Source organism: Entamoeba invadens, assembly GCF_000330505.1.
Source record: "Entamoeba invadens IP1 unplaced genomic scaffold scaff_1105074725743, whole genome shotgun sequence".
Lineage (NCBI taxonomy): Eukaryota > Evosea > Mastigamoebida > Endamoebidae > Entamoeba > Entamoeba invadens.
This window is the reverse complement of record NW_004440146.1, coordinates 1,292-14,099: the sequence shown is the minus strand read 5'-3', so window position 1 is coordinate 14,099 and position 12,808 is coordinate 1,292. Positions and strand designations below refer to the sequence as shown.

The following is a 12,808-nucleotide window of genomic DNA, read 5'->3' as shown; positions in this document are numbered from 1 at the left end:
ACAAATGTTTTGTTATTATTTCATCGCGTTATTTTTCAATGCAACAACCTTCTTAATTTAATTATAATTTGTTTTGCTCCGCCAACTTCTTCTTCTGGGTTGCACTTTTTTTCAGATGTCTTTATCGTATCACTCTTTTCTTCTCCGCTGGCCTCTTTTAGTCAATAAAATACATTTGTGTTTATTTTACTAGGTCACCCAATTAATTCTTGTTCCCCATTAACTACTATCTATATATATATATATATATAGTTTTACTCATGATATTGTATTTGTTTTTTTATTATAAATATTTAGTCACAATTTTTTATATAATGACTAATTGTTAATAGGTAAGTCCAATCTATTTATTAAATTAATGAAAGTTTGAATTTATTATTAATTAATTTGCTGAAAACACAAAAATATTAAAATGATCAAATTTTAATCAAATTTATTATTACTACTTTATTTAAATATATACTTCTTTGAAAATTATTTAAAAAATTATTTTGAAAAACAATTACAGAAAGTATCTGTTTATTCAAAGAAAATTACATTTGAAAGATGTTAAAAATTTTCATGATATTATCAATTTTTTGGCTCTTTTACAACAGGACAGACAAAAACAGAAAGTTGTGGTTCCACTTCGATAACATCTGCTGTTTCTTGGACATCTGATTGTTCTCTTAGTGGTAATTTATATGTGTCAAACTCTGGTATTTTATCAATTGAAAAATCCGTTATTGCAAACCAAATCATTGTTATTGAAACTGGTGAGACTATAGAAATGGAAAAAAAATTAACATTGAATAACACAAAACAAATACTAATGCGGAATCGTTCAAATTTTTATTTTATTATAATGCCTGTATCTTTTCAAAATCCCACATTTTTGTTTACAACACTTCTATTCTCAATTTATATAACAACTCATCAATTCAAATTGTATTTCTTATTATAGTTGAAGACTCCGGTAAAATACAATTATTAAACAACTCGACTCTGAATACAACGTATTACATTAACTTGGTAACTGGAAGAATTCAAGTTGGTGACACTTCTAAATTTATAGTTAAAAATCGATTGACTGGATTGAAATATTCTTCAATTTCTTTCGTAGATAATTCAAAAGTTGCCATTTTTGATATATTTTCTTTGGCTGATAGCACAACGTGTGAAATGACAGGTAATTCTTTAGTCGAAGTATATAACAGTTTTCTTATGAATACGTCATCCGATTTAACACTTGACGATAATTCACAATTGAAAGTGTTTGCAGGGCAAATTGAATTTAAAACTTTTAACGTTGTAATGAGTAAAAATTCGATACAAATGATATTTGGAACACTCGCTTTGAAAAATGAGATTTTTTTGGGTTGTATGACACATTTTTTATATCAAATTTAAGTAAGTTTGAAATCAATTCGGATACAAAGTTTGAGTTTGGGATTTCAGTGGATATTATGACAATAAGGTGTGATGTACTGTCGTGTTTTTGCACGTTTGTATTTGGAAATCGTGGGTATACAAGTGTGGTGAGTTCTACTACTCGAGGAAATACATGTTCAGTAGACTTTTTTAATGTTAAAAGAATAATCAAAGATATTCTTTTGTTCTACACCAAAACACTTTCCATAGACAGTTCGTCTGATTTCTCTAAATTTGATTGTGAGTTTGATTTGGCATTTTTCAATGGAACGATATCTCCAAAGACTGGCGAAAGTTTTCCAACCACATTTAAATTGTTAACGAATGATATGTTGTTAAGATATGGAGTTTCAGACAAGATATTTTGCCATTTGAATGGCACTGAAATTTCATTGGGAAACTTTATTGAGCCCTACTGCCCATGTACAACCAATTGTTATATCGTGCCACTTGATACAATCAGCGAATTAATAATTACTGATGAATCGAAATTGATTAAAAGTAACAAAAATACTCATAAAAACAACATAAAATTGATATAGATGAAAGTGATGTTGTCGTGATCGGGACGCTATTTGTAAGTATGAAGAGATATATTTCTTTAAATATTAATATTGAAACATTAGAAATACAGACAATTAATTTTGCGAGTATTTCATCAAATAAAAGTGTTATAGTCCTGAGCCAAAAGTACTTTATATACAACAACAAACAATGCACTTATGGTGTATACACAAAGAACAGTTTTACTTGTCTGAATTATTATTTTTGTACCAACTTATATTACTCTACAACTCCATCAAAGTGTATTGAATGTCCAATTGAAAAATGTGTTTCTTGTTTAAGTACAGGAAAGTGTATTAAATGTGAAACGAATTATCTTTTGGATAGTAAGAATAACACATGTACACTATTTCATATAGACAACTGTTTGATATCTCAAAATGGAATTTGCTTAAAATGTGAAGAAGGTAAATTGTTAAAAAAATGGTTTGTGTGTATCACCCAAGAACAATTGTCAACAATTTGAATTCAATGCAAATTGTTTGTTATGCGACACAACACGTAAATTGATTAATAAAGGCATTTTATGTGAACCAGTTGATATTTATAGTAATTCAAACTCACAAAGAAATATCACTTCTTGTGTTGATGGGTACTTTGTTAAAGACAACAAATGTGTGTCATGTCAAGATAAGTACATTGGAAGTAACTTATGTGACTTAACACGACCACTACAATGTAACACAACATTAAATTATGTATTGGAAGAAAATAAAAATTGTGAAAAAAGTTCGTGTTTTTTAATGGAAAATACACAGAAAGACCAAAATGGAAAATGTCTTTCTAATCAACCCAATTGTCGAATAATAGTAAATAACAAGTGTGTTACCTGAGATGTAAATTACATTTTATCAAATTCGGAGTGTCTTTCGTTGATAATAATAATTGTGAAATTAAAAACTCAACGTGTTTGCGCTGTAAACCGACATATTATATAGATGATACATCATTGTCTCAAACATGTGTAATTTGTGATGCTTCAAAATGCCAAAATTGTGTTTTGAATTCCACAACATGTCTTTCTTGTTATTCTGAATATTATCTCAACGTTAACCACGAGTGAATTTCCAATGAAAAACTTTTAGAAAAATGTAATAAACTATCTTCAGTGAGTAGTGGGTGTGTTATATGTAAAGATGGGTATTATCGAAATGGTTTAGATTGTCAGAATCGTTTGATAAATTGTTTTACATGTAATACAGCAAATTCTTGTTTAACATATTACTCAACCAACTACATGACAGGTGACGGCTTGTGTAAACCACAAAACGAGTTACAAGAAATTTGTTCTGATAAAGTGACATCAGGTGGATGTTCACTCTGCAAAACTGGTTTTTATTCACAACATAACGAATGTTTTAAATGTGATATTGAATGTTTTTCATGTTCACAAAGTAAGAGTTGTATGTTGTGTAATGGAGAGAACGTTGTTAAAATAGGAAGCGTTATTTTCTCTCTACAGTGTCTAAATGCATTGAAGTTGCCACTTCAAAGTGTTCCTAATGTGCATTTTGTCATATTCCAAGTGAGGATGGCACTTTTTCTGAGACGAAAAGTGTTTGGTGGGTCATATTAATTATTGTATTAGTCATCAGTTTCATCTGCATCTTATTTTTTTGTATTATTTGGTGTTTCACTCTCATTCATTTTAAGATGGATGAGTAACAAAAAGGTCACAAAGATTCAAACAATTTTGTAATGAGTAAATCCAACATTCAATTTATGTCACTAAGAAATGGTGTTTGTGTAAATCGTTCAGAAATCGACTTCAACACTGACTGGACGAATTCCAATTTGTGAAGAAACTCGACAACTTCTATGTATTGGAAATAACTCAGAAAAACAATGAAAGTTCAAATGAGTGTTTCTTCTAATTAACAGAAATTTTGATATGAACCTGCCAGTTGTTACTTTAAAACGTGGATTTGCGTGTGAATTTAAAATTTTTGTGAAACCAAATTACACTACTAAAATCTGTTCGAAAGCCAAAATTGTATCAAAGTCGTTGCAAAGTGGTGTTGAAACAATCATTGAAATAACAATCAAAGGAGTCACACAAATATCCACACGACTTAATCCTGATTTATTAATAAAAGAGAAGAAAATAAGAAAAGGTAAGTTTGGTGTTGTTTATAAAGGGACTTATCGAGGAAACGTAGTTGCAATAAAGAAGATAAGAGACTATAAAGACAGCACTGAACTATTTCTTGAATTTGAAAATGCAATCAACATGTTGGACAAATTTCGGTGTAAGTATATCGTCCACTTCTATGGGGCTGTGTTCGTCCCAAATAAGATATGTATGGTCACCGAATTAGCACAATACAGAAGTTTGAAAGATCTAATAAACCATAAAAAAACAAACGAAATTGATGAGAAAATGATATTAAAAATGATATTAGAAGCTGCCAAAGGAATTTTGTATTTACACGAAAATGGGATATTACACAGAGACATCAAGCCAGACAATATCTTGGTGATTTCTCTGGATTTCAACAACAATGTAAATGCCAAACTGACAGATTTTGGAACTAGTAGAAACATCAATTTATTGATAACAAACATGACATTCACAAAAGGAATTGGAACACCGGTTTTTATGGCTCCTGAAGTGTTAAATCAAGAGAAGTACAAACAAGCCGCAGATGTGTATTATTTGCAATTTCGATGTATGAATGCTTTGTATTGGGAAATGCGTATCCAAAAGAAAAAATTAATTTAGATGGAAAATAACAGAATTTGTAAATGAAAGTAATCGCCTTCAAAATCCAGGTACAATAATAAGTGAGACATACACTTTGATTTGAATGTGCTGGCAACAAATACCAAAAACAGAATTACAATCAAAGTTGTTATGGAAAAACTCGAAAAAGATTATCTAAATTGATAAGAGTGTTATTAAATTATTATGCGTGTGTTTTATTGAGATGGTGATAATAACTTGTTTTATCAATTTATTGGCATCTAATTTATCTAATTTTAAGTCACATTTTCTTTCAATATTTATCCAATAACATTTTCAATTTTTCAAATTTGTTTACTTTTTATATAAATTAAATTAATTCAAAATAAAAAAACTTTTTCTTTGCAATTTTATAAACAATCAACTGTTTATTTTGTTCAAAATGGCATTGTTCTTTAGTGTTTTTAACGCGTACAAATGGGATGCCCTTTACACAATTCCATTCAAATTTTTATTTTAACTAAGTAAAATAACATGCAGATTATTTTTTTCGGTAAATATGAATTTGAGTTAATATCTGGGCTGGTTATCAAATTAAAAAAATGCCAAATAGTCACTCCGAGTCAGTGAAGAAAAAGTTAAAGACAGCATTGAAAAGTAAAAAAAATAAGTTGCACCAAATTGTTGATTATGCACTGCTTCCGCTCAAATTTGGTGTTTTTTATTGGACTTTTTTGTAAGCAGGGCAATCACAACACGATGACATGGTATGGAAAATGAATGTGGTGATATAGAACATATAAACAACCGCTGAGAGGTGGACTTTTGAGAAATAATGTATACATTTAAATTGGAAAATTAGTGTGATGGAAAAAACACTTATTGTACAAATACTTATTTTCATGCAGATTTGATAATTCATTTTTATACTTTGTTCTGTATAATTTTTATGTTATTTGTCTATTGATTTCTCGTTAAGAAGTCAATTGTATAAATAAAATGAATTCTCTTTTTGTGTTTTCGAATTTGGTTTTATAGAATTTAAAAATTTATCAAGTTTAATATTTTTAAAAAATATAACATAAATATTATGTGAATTTTTATTTGTTTTTCCTTGTTGTAATTGAGCAGATTTTGAAGTCTCATAAGTAAAAAAAATGAAAAATAATAGTCATTAAAATTAGTCTTATTGAAAAAGTGTTAAGTTCAATAAAATGAACAAAAATGATTTGAATTGATTTTGGTTAAGAATTATCATTAATGTCCAATTATAAACAATATATATAAGTCATTAAAATCATTTAATGTTGTTACAAGTGATTTTTATATTTTAATATAAAGACAATTGGTTTATATCTTATAAATTCAAAATGTCGACTGAACAACCGAAAAAATCGATTTCAATTGGCATCGATTTCGGCACATCCAAATTTGCCATTTCATATCGTGATAAAACCCAACAAATTCGAACCGTGACTTTCAACGATGGCTCATCGATCACTCCTGCATGGCTACGATTTATTAGCGACACTCCCAAATCCAAAATGTCTTTTGTTGTTGGCGAACAGGCTAAATACCCCAAAGACCAACTGAAATACGATGACACATTTTACAACATCAAGCGCTTTCTAGGTAAAACATTTGAAGAGTTGCAAGACGAGTCGGAGAGTTTAGGCTTTGAGTTTAAAGAAGAAAAAGACCATGCTGTAGTTGTAGTTGGTTCTCAACAGCCAAAACCAAATACCTTTCGTCCCAAAGAAATTGCCGCCCTTTTCTTCAAAACACTGATGAACCAGATTAAAATGGAAGTGCCTGATCTTGTAAGACCTAATATGTTCGTTGGTGTTCCCGTAAAGATGACTGCGGAAGCTGTTCAAGATTTGACCGAGGCTGCCAAGTTGGGTGGTTTTGAAACTGTTGATGTTGTTACTGAACCAATAGCAACAGTTCTCTATTATTTGGATGCAAACAAGGAATCAGCAGCAAAGAATTTTATAGTAATTGACATTGGTGCTGGTACCACTGACATTTCGTGTATTCAGAAAAATGCAAATGGATATTACGAGTCGGTTTACTCTGATGGAAACAATGACCTTGGTGGGAACAATTTCGATGCAATTATATCTGAAATGATCACAGAAAAAGTTCGTGAAATTGATTCTTATTTTTATAAAATAAGGCCAAGTGATTTGGTTTCAGAGCGCTTGAACAAAAGGAGCCGCCTCAATATCCTCAAAAAAGTTTCTGAAGATACAAAAATTGCGTTTTCAACAAAATCTCAAGTCGAAATTGAATTTAAAAATTTGTTGACAGAAAATGATATGAACAACAGTGTTTTGTTACATGAACTCAATATCGATGATACATTTAATTTACAAAGAAGTGTTTTTACTAAAAAAGCACAAGACCTTTTTGATGACATTAAAGATACAATTTTTGGAATTTTGAAACATGCAACAGTACAACTCAAAAACTTTGGAAAGGTAATCTTAGTTGGTGGAGGTGCGCGTATTCCAGGTGTTAAAGAAGCCGTTACAAAGGCGATAACTAGAGTAAACAAAAATGGCAATTGTAAAATTGAAACAGAAGATAAAATGACAACAGTGTCTGAAGGTTGTGCGATACATGCATCAAACAGTTTGGGTACAAACGTATTCAATAACATTATCCAGAGATCGTCGTATACAGTGGGACTCAGTGTAAGTGGTGTTTTTGAAACTGTTGTGCCAAGGGAAGTCGTATTGCCCGTTCACTTTGAGAAAACGTATGAATGTGAAAAAGGAGAGAAAGAAATTGTTCTGAGGTTTTATAAGACCGAAATTGAACTAAAAAAGAATGTTGAATACAGAACAAATTGTATGGGATTCAAACATCTAGTAGACGTTAAAATTCCACCTGGCGACTCTGTAAAAATAGAAGTGGATGTCGATTTAATTGGAAACACTGCAATCAAAGCAACTCTAAGAAATGGCCAAGTGTTGAAAGGTGGCATGTTGGTTGATACTTCATCACTCGACAAAGAACTGCTTGCATTGAAAAGGCACATCGAAAACACAATAAGTTTTAATTGAGTTTAACTGAACATATTTATTATTATTTTAAAAAGTTATTGTTTGTTGATATTGTCAACAATGCTATAAAATACATACAATGTATTTTTTAAAACAGTAACACATTATCAATAACATACAAAGTTGTTGGTTCTATTTAATAACACAAGTATTATATCAATTGTATTAAATAAAATAACATTCAAGTAAAAATAAATCAAAGAATTCGACAGACACTGTAATCCTTTGTCAAATCTTGTGGTTGTCCATTTTGTTGATATTGGAGTTGTTCTTGATACAAATGCTCAAACAATTCATCATTGTCACAAATTTTACCTATCACAAAGTTAAACAACTCATTGACTCCTTCTCTTGTTTTTGCTGAACACATCTTAAGTATGATTTCTTTCTCGCTGTTGCACAAATTTTGTGCCATTTCATGTGTGATAAGTGGATTGGCTAAATCAACTTTGTTGCATACAACAACATAAATAACGCCATTAGCAGTCGTTTGTCTCGCTGTTTCAATTCACGTATTGACATCTTCAAACGACTTTGGATCGTGTGGATCAAACACAACTTGATGTTACTTAATGTTATAATATGGAAATAAGAATAAACAAACCAAGACAAATTTGTGTATTTTTTAATATCAAAATCCTAATTTTGCGCTTGTTTAACTTTGTGTCATTCAATGTTTGTATTACTCAAAGGGTGTTTTTAAAGTTTATCGTTGTTATTATAATTATTAAAGTGACATACCTACATCCCACAACACAACTTTGATTTCTTTTTTATTGTAAACAATCTGTTTCATATTTAAGGCGCAAAAAATTGAATTGACATTTTGGTCGTGAATTTTGTTGTCTACAAAGCGCTCAATGATTGACGTTTTACCCACTCCAGCATTTTTAACAACATTTATTTTCAATGGGACATATTTTCAACTATCTCTTCCATTTCGTTTTTAGATTTGATAGTTATTTTTTTATTAAAATTTTGGTGAGTTTTGATATTAAAAATAATAAGTGATGTTTCTATTTATTATTTAACATTCATTTTATTAAATCATATCAATATTATTTAAAAACAATACAACGTAATTATAAATAATAATATAATGATATAAATAAATAATGTGATTTAATAAACTGTTTTTCAAAAGTCTGTACTGGGGTGTCCCGATTTTTTGCATTTATTTTGTTTATTATTTTTGGGAATCGTTTTTTTGTAATAAATTCACTTATTTTTTCCAAATAAAAAAAAACAGTTTTCAAAAAACAATTTTTTACTTAAAGAATTTTTAAGCATTAAAAAATTCTATATAAAATTTGAAATAACGGTTTTTTGTTTTTGAAATACACACTACTGATCCCAAAAGTGCATTTTATTATAAAAGCTGATAAAATAAATGCCAAAAATTTTCAAAGTCGAGTCTTCATTTATAATAATAAAATAAATAACAAGCGCTAAAGTATCGCGTAATATCGATATACTGATGGTGTTGTCACAACAATGACTGAAATATCAAAACACAAAATTATTAATTGTTTGCTCTTATTTATTTTTTCTTTAAAACTCGTTATTTCATTTTATCTTGTCCAAAAAACAAAACCACGTGTCTGTTTTTGATTGAAATTTATTTTTTAACGAAACTGGTATTTAGTTACAAATTGACACAAACAACGACATCCCAATTTATTAACGTGTTTATCGTTGTATGATTTGACCAACAACGTTGAGTTTGTGTTGTAAAGTATCGAGTTGTGATCAAATCAAATAACAGGATCGGGTTTTTTGGAAAAGGCTGGCTAATATTCCGATAAATTCCCGATATTGTACAAAAATAAATGAACGGGATTGGTATTTTTTTCAAAATTAAGTCTGTACTTTCGATTTTTTGTTTTTTTTGTTTTTTTAGAAAAAATAAAAAATAAAAAACGGGACTTTAGGAAGTTCTATAAATACTGCGGTACAGACTTTTGAACTACAGTTTACATATAAAAAGTATCAAAAACCCAAATTTTACACATTGTCAATATTCACATGTTGATTCGATAAAAAATTAAACAACATAATCAATTGTATAATGAAACCAACACAGATTTTTATTTGCAAATTATATCGATGTTGATATTGCTAAATACCATAAAATTATTTATTAAAAAACAAATGAGAACTTAAAACCAACACATTCAATATATGTCGAGATTGGACAGTTACTCACTGATGATTGTTTCATAATGTTTTAATTTAATTTCTGATTTTATCAACGCCGAGATGGTTTGTAAAAAGTATCACTCAACAATGGAAAAGTTCCACTCAAACCCAATTCCCCTCACACAAAAGACAATTAAATATTTCCCACATCGAGTTTCTTAATATTTGGTCCAAACTCGATGAATTGTTTGGCAATGAATTTATTAGAGACGAGTCAAACGATGTTTTACAAACGTGTTGTACATCACCAAACAACACTCATAACACATTAATATCGTTTTTTGAAATACTTATTTGGTACAAAGTGTCATACACTTTCAGATAACACAGATAATCAACAAATTACAGATTCAAGAACATCTGTCTTGAACACACAGACAGACAACATATGTCTTCCCAGATACCACGTGTGAATAGCATTGGTAACATATGCTTTTACAAAAGTACATTTCTCAATGAAGTGACACTTCCACGAACACTCACAACACTTGGGGAGTACTCCTTTGCAAATTGCAATAAAGTGACATCGATACTTTTATCTCACAATTTGTTTTACAGTGGAAAAACACTTTTTAAAATTGCACTTCACTTGTTTGTGTTGTTCTCCCAGACACAATCAAAACCATTCCCACTTCGTGTTTCCAGAATTGTGTTTGTTTGTCTGTTGTGACACTTCCAAACCAGCTTGATATGGCAAAAAATCCTTTTGCTATTGTTCAAGTCTTGAAATTGTTGAAATACTGTTAACTAAAAATAGTGTTGGGGAGTATTGTTTTCACAAATGCACTTGTATGCAAAAATGATCACACAACACTTTGTTTTATTCTCTCTGTGAGAAATTGTTTGATAAAAACATTGTGTTTTGCAATGATAACAACTCTTGTGAATGAGTAGTGATTATTTATGACTGTGTTGTACATAATGATATCAACATAATACTTATATAATAACCCTGTTTTGTTATTACTTTTTGTTAAACCATTTTAACAACCAATAACATCCAATACTTCAACAAAATAACATGTTTATCAATAAAAGGAGTTTCTAATTGATAACAGCGCAAATATAAACGATTCATATTTACTTGTTAAAAAAAAGGAAATTACAAGAACTTTTTCTATAATATTATTTACTATTAATTGTTAAATTGTATATATTTTTTTGCTAAATAATTAACAAGTTGTTATTTTCATTAATTCCATACAAATTCAACGATATAATTAATGATGTTTTCAATTGACAATTTGTTAATTACAAATAAATGTTAAATAGAAATAGATGTTAATTTCTAATTGACTTGAATGGTGAATTCTTATTTTGTTTTTGTGTTTTGGAGGTATTCAATACACAAAATATATAGAGAATTACCAAAACTTATAAACACAACACGCCACATGGCTGTATCATCAAAAATCGATTTTGCCTCATTGGAACCGACACTGCTAGACAGAATTTACACACGAACATATAGCACGGTATATCCAACAGCTGACCAAGTGACTACAATCAACACATCCATCGCCAAAATCAACTCGATGAATGCCCCATACAACAAGCCATGCAAATTTGCACTTCAGATGGAAGATTTCAGTTCATTCCGTACGTTTGGGTTCATCACGGGCTCGAAGTATTGGATCTTCGGTGTGACGAAAAAAACAACCGGAACAGTGACTTCTCGTATGGGTATCTAATGCACCTGATCATTCTGGAATGCACCCGCCTCGGCCTCAAGACGGTGTGGTTGGGTGGGACATTCACGACTTCCTTCTTTACTGCAATTCAGTACAACTCATCGACTGATTACATTCCATGTGTCTCTCCAGTTGGAAACAGTGGCAACGGAAGTGAACTCATTTGTATAATGGCTTGCTCGCGAAAGAGAAAAGAGTTGAATGATTATTTACATTGGATATGCGGAGACCAAATACAGCAAGGAGAACGCACCAGAGATGTTCATGTTTAAAATACTCGAGGAGATCAGATTTGCACCAAGTGCTTCAAATAAACAGGAGTGGAGAATTGTTATCAACAAGAACAAAATGCACTTCTTTGGGATCAAAGGAAGTTGAACAACACTCAACATGGGAATTTGCATCACACAGGCACAAGTCGCGTTGGCTGGAAATAAAGTCGAAGGAAAATTTGAAATTGAAAAGCCGGAGATTGGTGTGCCTGGTGACTGGGAGTACTTCATCGCATTCACTGCAACTAACTGATGTAACAAATTTATCTTTTTATTCATCTTTTTGTCATTACATTCAAATTTTATATTTTGTTCTCATTATAAAGAAAAGATGTATGAAAAAAGACTGGAACGTTTCATTGTGTAAATTTTGTGTGACTTTTGAAATACAGAACAAAAACACAAAGAAAACTTATTTTGTAGCCATCTTGATGATTGGGTGTAACTCCCTCACAACTATCTCAGGCAATGCATTCTTGTATTCATCAAGAACATCCTTTCTATTGACTATAAATTTGAGTACTGGCGGTTGTGCCATCCCCGCTACTATTCTCATCACTTGGAAGTGAATAACACTGTCATTCTTTGGGTCAACATGAACAATCTTTCGAATAAATTCACACACATAAATCGCTTTTGTGTTTTTTATTAAGAACTTGAATCTCGTGGTGGTCTTCTATGCCTCGCAAATGAGTAAACACATTCATGACTCAATATACATTGATGATTAACTCGTCAAACACAACATTTATCTACTATTATAAAAAGAAATTATTATAATAGTTTATTTTTATAATTTATTTTATTAACATGAAAAACACAAAATTATTTAAATACTGATGGCTATTAACTCACCTTTCACTTTTAAAACTCACTTGTCAAATAATGACTCACTACTTCGCTTTTGACTCACTTTTA

The 12,808-nt window shown here is 30.2% G+C and overlaps 3 protein-coding genes across 3 annotated transcripts; all 3 read left to right on the top strand.

The window, feature by feature from the left end:
* Positions 1-3,865: 3,865 nt before the first annotated feature.
* Positions 3,866-4,696, top strand: EIN_382000 (negative regulator of the PHO system, putative; the record flags this gene model as incomplete). Its single annotated transcript, XM_004254399.1, has 1 exon — positions 3,866-4,696. The coding sequence occupies one exon, from the start codon at positions 3,866-3,868 to the stop codon at positions 4,694-4,696; it is 831 nt and encodes a 276-aa protein (XP_004254447.1).
* A 1,331-nt stretch (positions 4,697-6,027) lies between these two features.
* Positions 6,028-7,728, top strand: EIN_381990 (heat shock protein 70, putative; the record flags this gene model as incomplete). Its single annotated transcript, XM_004254398.1, has 1 exon — positions 6,028-7,728. The coding sequence occupies one exon, from the start codon at positions 6,028-6,030 to the stop codon at positions 7,726-7,728; it is 1,701 nt and encodes a 566-aa protein (XP_004254446.1).
* A 3,757-nt stretch (positions 7,729-11,485) lies between these two features.
* Positions 11,486-11,890, top strand: EIN_381980 (hypothetical protein; the record flags this gene model as incomplete). The annotated part of the gene is made up of 1 exon (XM_004254397.1): positions 11,486-11,890. The coding sequence occupies one exon, from the start codon at positions 11,486-11,488 to the stop codon at positions 11,888-11,890; it is 405 nt and encodes a 134-aa protein (XP_004254445.1).
* Between the last annotated feature and the right edge of the window lie 918 nt (positions 11,891-12,808).